This window comes from Aythya marila (assembly GCF_965140915.1).
Source record: "Aythya marila genome assembly, chromosome: 6".
Lineage (NCBI taxonomy): Eukaryota > Metazoa > Chordata > Aves > Anseriformes > Anatidae > Aythya > Aythya marila.
In genome coordinates, this window is record NC_139047.1 from 29,807,859 (window position 1) to 29,825,725 (window position 17,867).

Consider the following 17,867-nt stretch of genomic DNA (forward strand, 5'->3'; position numbering starts at 1 on the left):
CTCAGCCGCCTCGCCCCGCCAACGGCTGCCGGCCCCGCGGCTCCCCGCCGCTCCCTCCGTGCCTCCGTCCCTGCCTCCTGCCATCCATCCCGGCCGCCCCGCCCCGCCACAGAGGCGTCAACGCGGCCGTTTGGGGGCAGCGGCGGCCGGCTCCGCACCGCCCGGCAGCCCGCGGCCACCCGCGGCCGTTGTCTCGCCCGTCACGCTCCGGTCCCCAACGGAGGGAGCGGGACACGCGTGGGGCCGGCCCCCACTCCGCCACCTGTGGAGGAGGAGGAGGAGGAGGAGGAGGAGCGGGGCTGAGGGGCTCGGCGGCAGCGGGGCTCCCTCCTCCCTCTCGCAACTTTCCCCGTCGGCGCTCCCCGCCCCGCTCGGCTCGGCGGCATCACATGGTGCTGAGGGAGGGAGAGAGGGAGGGGGGGAGCCGCCCCCCAGCCCTCGCCTCTCGTACGGCTGCCGCCAGCCTCGGCGCTCAACTCCGGCGGGGCTGGAGCGGGCAGGCAGGCGGGGAGGCTCCCGGGGCTCCTGAGCGCGGCGCAAGGCGGCGGGGAAGCGGCAGCAGCGCTCCCGGGGCGCCTCCCTCCCGCTGATGCCCCTTCGCGACCGCTGCACGCCAGCCCGGCGGCCGCGGCTCCGGGAGGATGCGGCTCTTCCTCCTCGCCGCAACTTTCTGGGGATTGTGCCTGGCTGCAGGTAAGGGGCTGCCCCCCCTACACACACACACACGGAGGCGCCCCGGCTGCCGGGCGAGGCACCCCGACGGAGGCATGCCGAAAGCGGGAGGTGAAGGATGCTCTGCGGCTGTAATTGCGCGTGGCAAAACAGTAATTAAACCGTTTGCACTGGATTAGGGGGGAAGGAAACCCGGCGGCGCGGATCAGGGGTCCCTCTCCCTGGAGCCGGGCGGTTCTGGGCTGAGGGCACGGTGCGGAGCTGTGCCGGGTCCCCGCCGGGTCCCCGCCGCCTGCTGGCGGCTGCCGCCCGGCGGAGCGGGGCACGCACCTGCCCGCCCTCCCCGGAGCCCCCCGGAACGGAGCCGGCTCGTAGCGGGGTGCTGAGCGCACCGGGCATCGCCTCCGGGAAGCAGGAGACGCGTTGGGTGCGTTTTGGTTGTGCCGAAGTCCCGCTTGGAGCTGCAGAGCTGTTAAGATCAGTGAAACGCAGAGAGAAAGGGAGAAGCAGGACTTCTGCCACACATTGGGTTGCCTCTAATATTATTACTATTCTGAGCAAACCTCTGTCTGTTCCAGGTTTTGGTTTGCAAATACAGTGCTACCAGTGTGAGGAGTTCCAGCTGAACAATGACTGCTCTTCTCCAGAGTTTATTGTGAATTGTACAGTGAATGTTCAAGATATGTGTCAGAAAGAAGTCATGGAGAAAAGTTTTGGTAAGAATGTCATGATTATGCTCCTGTTTATTGGTGTTGGGCAGGATTTGTTGCTTCTTGCTCCACCCTTTCACAGTCTTCAGCTGCAAATAAATGTGGTATTCCCTCCGAGAGACTTCTGATTCAATTTCTTACGCTTCAGAGTGACTTCGCAACTCAATAGAGTTAATCATTTCCCTTTAAAACTGGTGTCAAAACTGAAGGATATAAGCCAAATGTTGATAAAGCTGTTAATGTGCAGTCTTATAGGTCTCAGATTTAGTTTCCCAGCACTGGGAAATTAATAACAACAAGTTAGTTTAATCTCATTACAGTTAATTACATGGCTTTTTTCCCCAAGAGATGTAAGGAAAGAGCATTAAATTAATAATTCCCTCCTTTCTTTTATTTACTCTAGCAATTCATATACTCTGAAGGTTTATCTTAAGGGAAGGAAAGTTTAGTCATCTTTGCTTTCATCCATAAAAGAAAACATCAAGCAAAAGGGAGAGAAGAATATACTGAACAATTTTTATTTATTTTTTTTTTTTTTTGAGTTCAGGGCAGAGTGGGAGGGCATAAATGGATGTATTTGCTATGCTCATTTTCTAAGTCTAAGGAGGTTTTTCCCTTACTGTAATTAATATTGAGTTAGCATATTTGGAGATAAATGTGTTCACAAACCAACTGTGATTCTGCTTTTCAACCCTATTGTCTTTTGAGCTGTGCTAGAAATTGCTTTTCTATTCAGCCTCATGGAAGAAATCTGAAATTTTTAGAGAGCTGCCCTGACTCTCAGAACACCGTGTTGCTCTGTAGCTTTCTGCATGTGTAGAAGACTACAGCTTTATTAGGGACTTCGGGGCTGGGTAGATGATGAGGAAATGTGTTTGCTGGAGTTTCTGTATCATCCTGCTTTTACTGCAAACAGTGATTAAGGTGTTTTTAGGCATTAGAAGGGTAAGATAGCAACAGCACTGGTACGCTTCCATGTAGATGTGACCCCTGTACCAAGTGGTAGGCTTATGGAGCAAAAGGCAGGACTGGACTTAACCATGATTTAAGGAGAACTTGCTCTCTGTAGCATAACAGCTTGCAGCCGAGGGTAATGCTTTAGAGCACGGACATTACTGATGTAAAGGACTGTTATGCTGTTCATATAAATCCAGCTGAAGTATGTCCTTCCTCAGCGAGTCGTTCAGGGACAGGGGAGTCCCTCTCTTCCTAGCAAATGTGTGCAGCCTCTGTCTTGAACTGTAACATTGGTTCTTTTGCATTAGGGAACCATTCATCAGTATTTTCAAGGTGCTTATCAATTAGATAGTGCTGCTTGTGCTGGTAGCTGCAGATCATTGCATTACGAGCAATATGAAAATACTAGCAGTTGTTAACTGTTCAGCAGTAGCTGAGCTGCTGGCACTTTGTATCATCCTGGGTAACATCATGCACAGTGCCTGTTTCTGTACAGTATTCAGAAGCTCTCCAGTGTAGAGAAAAAGATGCGTGTTTAAAGGAAGATTAGTCTTCTTCAAGCTGTATTTTATTGGAGTATTTTATTTCAAGTTTACTTGTGAAAGATGGTGATGATGTGAGATAGTTATGGCTTGCTAGGTACTTTGAAAGTCTCAGCACCTCTAAATGAATATTTGAAGGTTTTGCTGTCTACACAACAAAGATTCAATAATAATTTTAATCAGTCTGAGCTGATGCTATAGAGGTTTGAAGTGCTGTCAATATGGTATGTAGACAAATGTAAAAATACCTGTCCTTAACAATAGTCAGTTGTTCTCAGTTAATTCTTAACATTTGTGTGCGTGTTTTTATATGTTTAAATATCTTCCTGGGGTCCTTCATGTTTCAATTCAGTGCTACCTCAGAGTGTGTCAGCCTTCCAGGAACACTGCTGTAATGTCTTCAGGTGGATGGTAGAGGAGTGTTTTCAGTCAGGGGAACCACTCACATGTTGAAGCGCGACGCTTCTGGATAAGCGCGCTGCACATGTGCGTGCGCACACCTGCGGGTATGTTGGGAGACAGCCTCTTGTGTGCCACATGTACCAGGGGGTAGGCGGTCATGCTCCTTCTCACAGAGTAGCAAACAAGACTGCAATCTGGCCAGTGTGGCTGTGACACACTGAAAATGCTAGTTGGAACAGTTTTAATAGATTTTAGACATCCAGAGATGCATAACAACTTGACCTTACTCCTACAAAGAAATTGATTTGCAAGTTGTATTTTTCTTTTCTGTGCAATTTTATATCATCTCTGGGCTGGTACTTGGATTTTCCCTTTAGGAGATAACTAGCATGCTGTGCATAGCAGGTACTACTGTTCTATTTTATTTAATTTACTTCTGTAAATGCAGTCCTTGTTCATTTGAAGCTGCGAGATTTAAATTTATTCACAAGCTGGAATTTACAATTTTTAACCTAAGTATTTCAAATTGAGTGAAATTTACATTGTGAGCATAGTTTGTTATTCTCAGTCAATTCTAGAGAAAATGGGTTGTAAAACTGATATGATTCAGTTCATCATCCTTTATTGTTTTTATTCCTAATTGATATTTAAATGTGCGTAATATAAATGCCTTATTCTCACAAGTTTTATTTAATAATTCATTCTACTTCTACCAATACATCTCATAACTGTGGGTTTTTTCAGTTGTTGCTTATCACTGAAAGCTGAAGTGTTTCAAATATTGATTTTAATTTATAATAGATTTGAGTTCGAGTTTCTAACCCAGAATATGAAAGATGAGAATTTGCATTTATTTGACAATGCAATCTCATAATTAGAGTTTTTCCTCTTGACTAGATACAGCCAAAGGAGTGTAATTTAATTTTTATAGACTAACCCACTTTTATCCTTAGTAAAATATAGCTGTGTCAGTAAGCAAAATGTTAAGTTCTTCTAAACCATATTTAAAAGTTGAATGCGATATATTGAGGTAGAGTTCATGGTCTAAATCAGTAGCCTACTGATCCAGTCACCCGGCCTTTGCAATATGCATCAGTCTGGTTAGCAGTGAAGGGGGTCACCCACTTACATTTTGTGGTGTGCCTACAACACAGTCCCCAGCTTGTAGCCAGTGACTTTTTCCTGGGGTACTTGTTAGTGCCTATTTAGTCAGGCAGCAACACTTGGATGGTTCAGCCTCAGTTCTGTATTAAACTTCTGTAAGCAACTCAGTGGAGAACTTTGACTATGCAGTTTTTTCATTTATGTTGTAAATTATTCCTTATGTCTGACTGTAGTTAAACAAACCACCCTTCTTCATTTGCTATAAATTAGGGTTAGTGCTTCAAATACTACTATTTTCTCAGAACATTTTCCCAATTTCTGGAGAGCCAATCTCACAAAGCGTATTTCAGGTTCAGGTGAGACAGAAGTAACAGCAGCTTAGACACATTTCTAAGCCAGTGCTTCAAAAAGCAGCTATTATTGTGACAGCCTCTGATGGGAGTAGCTCAGAATGCAGGTATTTGTCACTTATGTTTTGAATCAGATAGGCGGGCATGGTATCCCAGCTGTTGGTATTGTTGGGTAGAAACTTGCTTCAGTGCACAACTTAAAATGAATTGAGAATCCAGCAGTAATTAAGTATGTACCTGAGTGATAACGTGGAACTAGGATAACTCTGTCTCCCCTGCAAAGATGCGCTTTGCTATGGCAATTTATATTTAGTTGCACTTGGGGATTTATCAGTGCACAGAATTAGAGACTTTGTCAAGTAAATGACAAAATATTTTTCTCACTTTAAGCAGAGTTTTATTTAAAATTTTTGCTGGCATAAGTTTTATGCAGTTATGCTAATGTTCTGCTGCAGTGGGATAGACAGAAGGACAGTATTTTGCCTGTGAAGCAGAATCTTACAAATTACTTTGTTAATTTATTATTTGTTTTTTAGAGATTAAATTATCGGTGCTTTTTACTTTTAGAGGGAAGAACGGTGAACATGGGATGTGGCACTGAAGACTACACCAAGTAATTTTTGTCCCATAGAAAGTAACATAAGGGATAAGTTTCCAGTGCATTTAGCTGGATATGCTGATGTTTGAAAACAGCATAAATGAAATGTTTGACAAAGGATCGGAATCCTTGCTTATAATAATTCCACGTGCAGATACTTTGTGGAAATACCCATGGCAGACCCCCTCATCCCTCTTGCCTCTCTCCTTTCCCTCCATGGGCTTTTAACTCAGAAATTTCCATGCTGCTGCATTTTAGAATGTAAGTAGGGACAAAGAAATCCCATGGTGTACTGGGATTGGATGAAACATCTTGATGATACTTATATGAGTCTATAATATATATGTGCTTTTATACATACGTCATAGAAAACCTAATGTTTACCTTTTACTTAGGGCAAGAGCTCAGCCTCTGAGCATTAAAGCTGATCTAAAATCTACTTAGGGCAAAATGAAAGTTGCAATATGAATAGCTCAGAAAGGAATTGAGCTTGAAGGATGAGACCATCAACGCAGAAGGCAGCAAATGCAAATTTCACAGACCTTACTGTAAGTAAACCTGCCTATGTAAATGTTCTGAACAGTATACTTTGTGCTGTAATGTAGCAGTGAACATACTTTCACAAAATATCTTTCTTACTAGGGGGGGAAGGATGTGCAGTAACAAGGCTGATATTTTATAATGTCTGTATATATAAAACTAAGATTGTTTATGAATTTCCCTTTGCAAATGAATTGGAAAACAAGCTCATTGCTTCTATTAATCTGCAATAAGAAACTTCTTATTTGTTTGGTTTACAATGACCTTTCTAATGTATTTACATTGTATGTAATCATCCTGCAATGTAATTAAAGCAATTACTGTAATTGTATGCTTAAGAGTAGTGCATGGGAACATCAGGAACAAGATGATCATCTCACCGTTGTAATTTTTTTTTTTCTTTACTTTCTTCAGTATTGGTTTCCAAGTTACTTGATTTATCCAGCAGAGGAAAGCAGTGTCTTAAGTTGTGCCGTGATTTGGCCTACGTTAACTTTTCTACCTATGATTTATTTATTTTTCAATCTTACTGTGTTGCTGCCATGCTTAAGCTGCTTTGTGTGTGGCTGTTCAGGGTTACAGAAGCGCATACTCTTCTCTGTTTTCATGTGTAGCATCCATTAGTACTAATACTAACTGCACATTTGTATCAAGGGGAAATTATACTCTGGTGCACATGTATTGACTAAATGATTAAAATAGCAAACACAGTTTAATGCCTACAGCAATTCTGAAGACATTAAAGTTTTTCAGGTAATAGCTGTATCTCCAGTATCCGTTTAGAAACAGTAAAGAACATACACTGAGCTGGCAGTGAATCTTTTTTTCCTTCCACGCTGTCCCTTTTGGCCAAGGCTTATCAAAACAATTCAACTTTTGATATGTTTTTAAAATTAAAGTGTAATACAATCTTTATGGACAATTAAAAAAAACTTAGCATGTGACAGTTGTTGCATCATACCTCCTACTGTTGGGTACCCGATGAAATGAAGACACAGTAATACTGAAAGCATGCTATTTGTTTTTGATGCTGGCTTGAATAAAAAGCATACAGTATATGTTGGTAATTTGTACTGCATGCTGAAAACTTAGAGCTGTGGATATATTTCCATTCAAAAACACTTTCCAGATGCCAAAGCTTTTCTTAGGAAATTGTTTCCAATCTTTGAGTTGCTTGGAAAACTTCCAGACACACATGATGAACCGAACTAAGTGCATCAGCTAAGGAGAAATTATGGACAGTGCTTAATAGGTTGCTGTTTTAACTGTCTTTAAATACACAAGAGTAATGGCGGAGTTAACAGTTCAAGTAGTTTATGACTCAAAAGTCATGACAAATATCCAAGTGCAAAAGTGATGAAGGGCTGTATTATTTTAAGGAAGTTGTGGTAACTGGTCCAGTGAATTTCATTTTTCACCGGACATGGACAATAGCTTTTTATGTTTTTCTATTTCTCAGACTTGTATGAAAGGTATACAATTGAATTTGGGGAGGATACAGTGCACACAGCCTGGTATCTTTTAAACCTCCTTTAAGACTACTGCACTTCACACACAAGTGATCTGCATTTCCAAAACCTTCCCTATCACTTCTCGTAGCTTCCAGTGACTTTATCAAAATGTAGGCAAATGCATTTTTATTAGATCTAAACTCTTTTCATCTCCATTTTTCATTTTTAGTCTGGACATTTATTGGAAGGGTTGGTGTAACCTACTTTGCCAAATTAGCAATGATGCTATGAATGTGGGGAAAATATATATAAACAAATAAACAGGCCAAGCCTGTTCTAAAGTTGAACAGGTTATAAAACTGTAGGTATAAAATAACTAAGCTATAAAAGCTGAATGGATTTTTAAAATCCATTAGCACCATAGTAGCACACCAGTATAAACATGTGGGACATTCCAGTGAAATTGGCAAGATCATCAGTGAGTAAGATGTATCAAGACATTTTGCATGTAAAATTATTTATGGGACTTACTACAAAAGTATATAATTTTGTAAAGGCGTAAAGGACTGTGGCTTTCCACTTCATTTCAGCAGATACGGATTGTGTCAAGAAAAATGCTGACACACAATCCTGAAAGTGAAGTCCAAGTTCACCTCTCTTGCTAGAAGATAAAGTATATTTTGGTCTTGATATCCAGGGCATTTCCTTTTGTTGTTGCTGTAGCATGAACATACAGATGATGGAGAACTGTGAACCAGCTTTGCTTGAAAGAATGAATGTGTTAATGCTTGGCTCTAAGTCCCCATTAGTGAGCAGAGAAATTAATAAGGACAGTAGGAAACAAAAGAATTAGACATGCAGGTGAAAGTTGAGCTTTGCTTTTTGGTTTGTAGCCTCCAGTGGCTTTAAAAAATACTTGATAATACCAGCATTAGCAGCTGTACTTAACTTTCTCTGTCTATGCATTTTTAAGCAGTTGAATGCCTTGCTTCTGCTTTGTGATGCTGCAAGCAGTAATAAAGGCTACTTTGTGCTGTTATTTACGTCATTAAAAGTGCAGTTTTGATTCAGATTTCCAGTACCAGAATTAGAAGGCACGATTTACGAAGAGATAGCATGGTAATCCAGACTGCTGTCATCTGTCGGTCAACGATTATCCAGTTTTCTTCTAAAATGTTTTAATTTCTGCAAGATGATGTGGAAGTTCAGGTCAGAAGGAGAATGAGGAGGCCATTATTTCATTTTCAAAAACCTCCTATTATTTTCCACAAAAAAGCACAAAAAATAATTTTAAAATACACCAGATATAGGAGGGTTTGTGATCCTGTAGGAGGATTTGTGAGTTTTCGCTGAAAATTATGATGAAAATATGCTAATATGAGCAGGTAGGTTTCGGTTTGCTTTTTTTCTTTCAGAATTATGTACTCCATAAGAGTCTAATCGCATGGATATGCTTTTATCTTGCCTACTGAACACATCAAAGGGAGGAGATAGGGATGAAATAGCTGTGGTCCTAAAACACAGGATTAAAAATCGGGAAGTATGTGTCCCAGCTTTGTAAAAGATTTCAGGTCACCTAATTTCAGTGCCTAAGTTTCTTCAACTAAAGAACACTGATTATCTTTGCTTGTAGTATTTAATTAGTTGTTTATAAGGCATTTAGTACATTTCATGAGAATTTCTAGCAAGGTACAAATTATTTAACCCACTCATGAGCTCCAGAAAGAAAGTTGAGAAGATGGGATAGAAAGAGTTTGTGCAAAATGAAGCACAGAGGATGTGGTTGGATATGGTCATACTTTACAGTGGTTATACTTTAAACTTTCTCTTCTTAACTTTGCATTTACAATCGTAAATAAATAAATTAAGCTTCCCCAGCATAAATTCTGTTTTAAACCAATATAAACATGATCCAACTGTAACCATGACTGTGCATGGAAGCACAGCGTTGGAAGAATGTTACCTTTCCAACATTCAGTCACTTTCTAAGATATTTAGAACCTTATTAGACGAAACGTTTCTATTGAAACATAATCTATGTCTCTAGAAGGCAGCAAATCACAATGGGAACTGTTGCCTCTGTCACTGTATGAAGTATGCAAGCAGGTTCTAGCTAAGGAGCAGACAATTATAATGGCAAAACCACTGATGTCATAAAAAGATGGGCATAAAACCTAATATGAAAACTAGAACTTAGAAATGTATTTCTTTATATTTTGAATGCAATTTTGAACTTTACTGGTACAGTAAAATCCAGAAATAGTCACATTGTATATTTTATGTTCTTCAGAAAAGGGTATTAAATGTTTACGTGTTGCTGTAGAGTAAGTTCTCGTTTTAGGTTTCAGCATACATCACAGAACTTTTATAACTCCTACTGGGTGCTGAATTCCACTCAACTGGAGGGATGACAGTTTAGGACAAGAAATAAAGGTTGATATATAATCGAAACCAAAGTCAAAGTGTGGGTAGGCACACAAGACAACAAGCCCAAGCACAACAAAAAGGAAAACTTGCAGACTTAACAGGACTGAACGTTGACTGCTGCGAAATAAGATAATTGGAGCTATTGGGGATACTGTAACAGAGGAGGAGTATCAGTTCATACACATGGTCCTCGGGCTTGTCTTTATGAACATGAAAATAACACGAAACAAACGGCAGGCAAATCATAAAAATATGCTAATACTAGATAACTATTACAGGTTTCACAGGGGTTGTGTGTGCTGTAATACGAAGTGCCCACTGTTGGCCAGTTTTCCACCTCTTGTTTGGAGGAGACAGACAAAGATTAAAAGACACGAGGGGATAACTTCTGCCAAAGTCTGTTAATGGTACACCTCAAAATTTATGTTCGCCTACCTGCTAACTTTTTTAAGTTACTTATCCTAAGATACAGAACTTCCCTACATGCTTGAAGCTGTGCTTGTGTGTAAATCCACACCTCCTACTCCAAGCTGGACAAGGGGATTTTGTGACTGCTCAAGGATGACTTGTTCCTGAACCCTTGCTTGGCACAGAGTTTCTTCCAGCACTGCAGATTTGATGCAGCCTGCATGCTTGGAGTACACAGAGAAGATTTCTCTAAAGCAGTATTGTGGAAGGACTTGCAGAAGACAAATATGACTTCATGCCTACAGAGTTGGATATGTACAAAACACTGGAGCAAGTGTGTTGGTTTTTTTTTGTTTTTAATGGGGGTTTGTCAGTCATAGCCCATTAGGTGGAATGTTTGGCTTGAAAGAGTTCGCATTGGGCTAAACAGCATTGTGTGTTTGGTGTGAGTTAAACTTACAGCTACCAGTTTTGTGGCCAAGAGGCCATAGCCAGTTCTGGTGTAGAGCAGAGTGCAGCAGTTTCTTGCTGAGGTGTATCTTTGCAGGAAACAGGTTAAGAGTAGTTGGGTCATCAAGTGGGAAGGTGGCTGTCTTTTTTGGAAATGAGGTCATGGATCTTGGGGGTGGTATCTTAGTTGCCTAGTTTGGCTTCAAAGACTTTTACTGAAGGACGGTCTTGAGTGTACAGGTGCAAAGCAAAGTTACCTATTGTTAGGATTATGGTTGGCTCTAAGGTTGGTGGGTCAGACTTGCTCTTTTTTCTCTGTACCTTCTGTAACAGAAGAATTTGAGGTGCCTAATAAGCAGTAAGAAAAGCAGTAGGAAAAATGTTTGGATATTCTAACGTCTTTTATATACGGTGTAAGAAGTAGGTAGGTATGATGTCACCTTGTTGTTGTCCCAGAAACATGTTTAGCTGCTACTCAACATGTAGACAACATGCACTGAGCTTTGCAGACAGGGTAGGTGGAAGAACTCTCATGTTTTAGATTTAAATAAATTGTAGCATCAATTGTTTGTTGCTATCAAGACTGAATGCATCTGCATGGGACTGAAACAGAGTACCAGGGTGTGGATGTGTGGAGCTAGACAGCAGCTAAGCAGGGGCTTTGAGCATTGCAATACAGTACTGGGGTGTGTGTGTGTAGTGTGGATCTTGATGAGAAAATCGATATTGCAAACAGGAGCTATGGAACAGCCTTCAGGACCTTTACCTTCATCACTTAATTGCATGGAATAGGGCAGAAATGCTGCAGAAATAGTTCTGGGCCTTCACACTCTCTCAATGTATGATCAGATGGGGCAGAGAGAAGCATAAGGTTGGCAGGTTGCTCAGTCCAGGAGTAAATTGTCAATGTTTGGTTTTACCTCAGAGTGTTGGATTTGTTTATTTGTTGGTATCTTTTGTTTGTTTTAATGTGTAGTAGGTGCGTGTGGAAGAAGAGGGGGTGGAATATTACTGCACTGTCACACAGGCACTCCAGCCTTGTCTACTCCCCTCTCTTCTTAAAAGTACTGGTAAAGTGCATCTTCAGCCAACCACACAGGCCTTGAGGCTAAAATGAAGGAAAATCAATCTGTCAGCAATAGATACTTTATAGTAAAACATCTTTATAGTACCTATGCATATGCATAGCACACGCTGCCCTGCTGAATCAGTGAAAAAGGCTGAATTACTCAGTACTCAGCTATCAAGAGAATGCACAGCACATACAGTAATTGTGCACCAGTGTAAACTGTTGAGGGTAGGTAGCTGGGAACGACCCTGTCCCGATAAAAGCAGAGTACAAAACATGAGCTGTCCTTACCCAGCCAGAAACTCAAAACATTTGTAGATAGAAGAAGAGCTCCCCCAAAGTTTGGCAATTATATTTCTATGTGATGCATTAATGACAGTATCAAGCTGATTGCTCAAGCAAGAATATCCAGTAATTAGCAGTTGTCTGTGGTATGAGCCTTACGAGGCAGATAACCACTCTGAAGCACTGTCTGCTGTTCAGACTGCTGGTGGCAGATGGTGCCAGAAGATCTCAGAACTGGCTCAACACTAAAATAAACCACTGCAAGTGTCGAGTATGAGGAAGGACATCCTTGTGATAAAAAAGCAATTCATTTTCCACAGATAATGTGGAAAGGATGCTGTTGTCCTACCTGAGCTCAGTGGGCAAACAGCAGTAGCTGTGGTATATTAGCTGGAGCAAGGAGAGTGGCATTTCACAGAGTCACAGAATAGTTTCGGTTGGAAAGAACCTTAAATATATAATTCCGGCCCCCCTGCCATAAACAGGGACACCTCCTGCGAGCCCAGGCTGCCCAAAGCCCCATCCAGCCTGGCCTTCAACACTGTCAGGGATGGGGCAGCCACAGCTTCTTTGGGCAGCCTGTGCCAGGGCCTCTCAGTGAAGAACTTCTTTCTAATGTCTGCTCTAAATCTCCCCTCTTTCCGTTTAAAGCCATTACCCCTTGTCCTGTCGCTGCACCCCCTGACAAAGGGTCCTTCCCCAGCTTTGCTGTAGGCCCCCTTTAGGTATTGAAAGGCTACAACAAGGTCTCCCCAAAGCTTTCTCTTCTCCAGGCTGAACAACCCCAATGCCCTCAGCCTGCCTTCACAGGAGAGGTGCTTCACAGGTAGTTGTGCCCCAGGTGCAGGACCTGGCACGTGGACTTGTTGAACTTCATACAGTTGGCCTCAGCCCATCGGTCCGGCCTATCCAGATCCCTCTGCAGACCCTTCCTACCCTCGAGCAGATCCAGACTCCTGCCCTACTTGGTGTCACCAGCAAATTTGCTGCAGGTGTGCTCCATCCCCTCATCCAGATCATCGATGAAGATATTGAAGAGAACTGGCCCAAGTTCTGAGCCCTGGGGGACACCACTAGCGACCGGCCTCCAACTGGATTTATCTCCATTCACCACGACTCTTTGGGCCCAGCTGTTTTTTAACCCAACAAAGCGGACACCCATCCAAGCCTTGAGCAGCCATTTTCTTCAGGAGAATGCCATGGGAAATGGTGTCAACAGCCCTACTGAAGTCTGGGTAGATCACGTCCACAGCCTTTCCCTCATCCACTGAGTGTGTCACCTTGTTGTAGAAGGAGATCAGGTTCGTCAAGCAGGATCTACCTTTCATAAACCCCTGCTGACTGGGCCTGATCGCCTCGTTGCCCTGTAAGTGCTGTGATGGCACTCAAGATAATCTGCTCCAGGGGCTTCCCCAGCTCTGAGGTTAGACTGACAGACTTGTAATTTCCTGGATCCTCCTTCCAGCCTTTCTTGTAGATGAGTGAAACATTTGCTAGCCGCCAGTTTACTGGGACCTCCCCTGATAGCTAGGGCTGCTGATAAATGATGGAAACATCCTGACTAGCACTTCTCTCAGTACCCTTGGGTAGATGTCACCTGAACCTATAGACTTGCACACATTTAAGTGGATAGCAGGTCACTAAGCATTTCCTCATGGGTTATGAGGGCTCCATTCTGCTCCCTCTCCCTATCCACCATCTCAGGGAGCAACAAGTGGTCGAGCTGCTAAAGACCGAGGAAAAAAAGGCAGTAAGTACCTCAGCCTTTTCCTCATCCCTTGTCACTGTTTCCCCCCACATCTAATATAGGATGGAGAGTCTCTTTAGTCCTCCTGTTTTTCTTTGTGTGTTTATAATGACATTTTTTATTGTCTTTGACAGTAATAGCCAGATTGAGCTCCAGTTGGGCTTTGGCCCTTCTAATTTTCTCCCTGCACAGCCTCACGACATCTTTGCAGTTCTCCTGAGTGCCCGCCCCTTCTTCCAAAGGCTATAAACACTCTTTCTCTTCCTGAGCTCTAGCCACAGCTCTCTGGTCAGCCTGGCTGGTCTCTTCTGCGCTGACTTATCTTTCAGCATGTGGGGACAGCCTGCTCCCGGGCCTTTAGGATTTCTAAGCCAGTGGTCAACTGCAGTAGCTGTGGTATATTAAGCCGTTGCTGGGGCAAGAGGGGTAGTGCTTCTGGCACTGGATCATGGAAGTCAGTTGTGCTAATTTATTTTCTACCACAATTTATTTCACTGGAATCACAATACGGTGTGAAGAAGGCTTAAGAGTATTTTCCTGCCTTTAAATCATACAGTTAAGAGTGTCATTCCTTTTTGGCACTCAAGGAAAAAAAAAAAAAAAAAAACAGTGAAATCATGGCTGAAATGTTCTAAAAATGCCACTCTTGTAGTAGTGATGTTCTTTCTTTTTCCATAAATCTTCTGTGCCTGTTTTCATTTTCATTATGTCTTGCCATAAAGATGCTACAGAACTACAGAAGAGGGACAGCCATTTTATCCTGATCAAGTTTAGTTCACGCCTGATGCTTCATAAAATTCTTGGAAGCTTAATTAGTGTACAATAACATCTAATTTGTGGGCTGAAAAGGATCCATAAGTATTTAAAGAAAAAAGAAAGCTTGGCCATGGAGGATGTCTTAACTAAGTAGCTATTGAAAACCTGATGGAAGTGATGACTTTTTTTAATTATGTCAAGAATCTTGTTACAATTCAGATTATAGCTGGAAATGGGAGTAAACAATCATTTGGGAGTGGAATTTCCAACTGGAAAAAAACAGTTACAGAAAAGACACAGGAGAAGCATTACAATGGGATTTTATTACTGGTGAGATTATTCTCTCTATTTATGCATGAACATGGTCCATCTGTGTGTGAAACTCCTGTGCTGAAGTTGTAAAATTCTGGTCTGTGCCAGAATATTGGGGTTTGACTTTAAAAAGAGCTCAGGGTTATTCTGTGGAATTTATCCCGTAGAACAGAGCTGTTGTAAATGCCTGGAGTTATGCTGCAGGACTTCGATTTCTGCAGGAGAGGTCTCCTGGAGTTGTCAGGTGAAAAACGTGCATCCGAGCGCATTGCCTAATTGTTCACAGCACTGTACAGCTCTCATCTCCTAGTCTACAGGAATATTGCAAGGTATATGATATTTTCAGGGACTTTGCTAAATCATTTGCTGTTGAGAACAGGGCCTTGCAGGAATCCCACAAAAAAAGAAATAGACAGGCAATGATCTATAAAACAATGGGGGTAGCAAATCTGCCAATGTCAAAAGCTTTTGGCAGACATGGGCTTTGAGGAGAAAACTGAGATTTGCTGCTGTGTATGGAAGACTGAGGAATGGCTGAGTTAGGCAGGTGGCTGTAGCTGTAGGGAAGGAATAGATGATGAAGAGGTGCTGGATTAGAGGGGGGAAAACAACCACTGTGCTTAGTTCCTCTGAATGCAGGACTTCTTTTTTTTCAGGAGAGAAAGGGAAAGAAAAAAGTTAACTGCAGCCATGGGAAGGGTCACGTCTGCCTCAGCTGTAGGAAGACTTTGGACAAAATACCAGATCTTTGTGGGAGACATCTACTGAGATGTCAGTATCACAAGCCTATCGATGGCAGCATAGTCGAGGCCCCTTGGCAATGGTTTGTCAGCAGGGCCAGAGCTCTCCTTTTTGTGACCTACACCAATATTGTGCCTCCTGATCAGTCAGCCGTCGCTGGTACGGTTAGAGCCGCCTGTAGCTCCTCTACCTTCCTGAGAAAAGACTCCTCCTGCTGTGTTGATTGATTGAAGCTCACTGGAGATAGAGAAAGATTTAATACTGTCTTGAGGGCTTCTCTTCATGAGTTTAACCTGACAGCCTTAAAACACATCTCAGAGTTCAGATTTGGGGCGGGAGGGACAACAAAAAGCAGAGAAGTCCTCACGTTGTTTGAATGGCAGCGAGGTAGTGACAGTACAAAAGAACTGCTTTAATTAAGATCCTCTGAAGGCAGGAAATCCTTCTTTCTGAACATAACCCAAATAAACAGTATTTTGCTGCTACACACAGCACTTAGTAGTGTGGTGCCAGTTGCTACTGCAGAAGTATCTACTGAATAGTGTAGGTGCTGCAGTGCTTGTTTCTGAGGTTCCTGGGGATTTAACAAGTACCTGCAGGTTACTTTCCTCCTCGTTTCTTTCAATAATAATAAAAAAATCTTAATCACTGTGTGTTTAGGAAACGTTATGGAACCATGCTTCAGGGTTTGGAGGCACTGTCTGAGGGAATCCTGGTCCCATGTCCTTCAGAGGGGAAAAGAAAAATCCTTTTGAGAATCCCATATTCTAAAGGAATCATGATTTTATTAGCCTTAGAAATACTTACCTCTTTCTGCAACCACAAGACAATACGAGCAAACCTCCAGTATGTAGCTGGTGCATGCCTTTGTCCAGCACAATTTCTACTGTATCACTTGTGGGAAAATTTTAGAGCAATGAGAGGTGGAACTACCACAACTGGTTCCTGCTGTGTTTGGGAGTGGATGGGAGGGGGAAGACAACTATTTATTTTATAGCCTTTATGGAACATTTTAAAATAACAGCTATGTGCATCAGAATGTACATGTTTTTTTCAGATATGAAGAATTTGAGAAGTTATAAATTTAATTAGGTTAACTAATTAAAATAGATTAAATTTAGTCATATTTATAAATAAAAGACATTCAGAAAACCCATTTCTGTCCAAATGGAAATTATTTGTTGAAGCATTAAACTTCAAAGAGAGTAAGAACTGCGATTACTTGGAAAAGTACTTCTAGTTTTTCTTTAAAATAAAAAAGTGGGGTAGAGAAGAAGAAAGTTTTGCTGAGAGTCGTTCTCCTTTTACTCTTGGTTACTTGTGTCTGTGTAGCAAAGCAACAAGAAAGGGAAAAAAACACATTAAAAGGCAAATTAAGAGCATATAAAACAGTAGCTATGGAGACACCTTAATTCAGACACATTCAGCATCAAAAAGTAATTTTCAAACTAACTGCATTCCAGTTGTAGCTATTCAAACAATGTGTTCCAAAACATGGAAAATTCTGGTTATAAAATACATTTTGCTGTACATTATATGAATCAAGTATTTTTGGTTCCAACCAGAGTTAAATAAAAGAAAAAAATGCCAGAAAGGGAGGCCATGATCCTCCTGCAGTGCAGAGCTGGTAGTCACATTCCAGCTCAGGTTTGTGGCTTAATCACCAGCATTGCTTTGGAGATTTAACTGGTTTTGCAACAGTTTTCAAGCGTGAGTCATGTTATAAAGGAAAGCTAGGTTCGTACCAAGCTGAGTAACCTTTGTTCTGTGTCACAGGAATCATGTATCGCAAATCCTGCGCATCTTCAGCAGCCTGTCTGATAGCCTCTGCCGGATATCAGTCTTTTTGCTCTCCTGGGAAAGTGAACTCTGTTTGTATCAGCTGCTGCAACACTCCGCTCTGCAATGGACCCCGGCCGAAGAAGAGAGGGAATTCTGGTGTGGTGCCGAGGGCACACGTGATAACCACTGCTCTGCTCCTTAAATTGTCTCTCTTGTTTTTGTATTGCTAAACTTCGAGCAAGTTTTTTGCTCTGCACAGTTTGTTCTGTCTCCTTTCTTCAAAGACACTGCAATTATTTTCTATTTGTTTCCAAATCCCTATCAGCAGCGAGGGAAGTTCAGTGGTTGTGGGGAGAAAGAGGCTGACATTTTTGGCAGCTAATGAATTCAGTTAGCAGATTGAATTTCCAGTGTGCATTTAAAAATCTAAACAGCAGGATCCAGAACTCCTGCTCTTTTTGCGTAACTGGAAACAAATCCATCTGTGTTATTGCATTTAAGATGTAGTCAGTTCCTCAGCCACTTTAATTCACATTTTTAAGTTCATCGCTGATCGTTAACTTT

General features: G+C 42.1%; 1 protein-coding gene across 1 annotated transcript; it reads left to right on the top strand.

Annotated features, from left to right (window-relative positions):
- The first annotated feature begins 465 nt into the window (after positions 1-465).
- LYPD1 (LY6/PLAUR domain containing 1) lies at positions 466-17,548 on the top strand. The gene is made up of 3 exons (XM_082763631.1): positions 466-693; positions 1,251-1,388; positions 17,298-17,548. The coding sequence occupies exons 1-3, from the start codon at positions 642-644 to the stop codon at positions 17,531-17,533; spliced, it is 426 nt and encodes a 141-aa protein (XP_082619757.1). The 5' UTR covers positions 466-641; the 3' UTR covers positions 17,534-17,548.
- The last annotated feature ends 319 nt before the right edge of the window (positions 17,549-17,867 follow it).

Coding starts and splice junctions, on each gene's coding strand:
- LYPD1 (XM_082763631.1), top strand. CDS start 642: ATGCGGCTCTTCCTCCTCGCCGCAACTTTCTGGGGATTGTGCCTGGCT. Junction 694..1,250: donor GGGATTGTGCCTGGCTGCAG/GTAAGGGGCTGC, acceptor TGTCTGTTCCAG/GTTTTGGTTTGCAAATACAG. Junction 1,389..17,297: donor AGTCATGGAGAAAAGTTTTG/GTAAGAATGTCA, acceptor TCTGTGTCACAG/GAATCATGTATCGCAAATCC.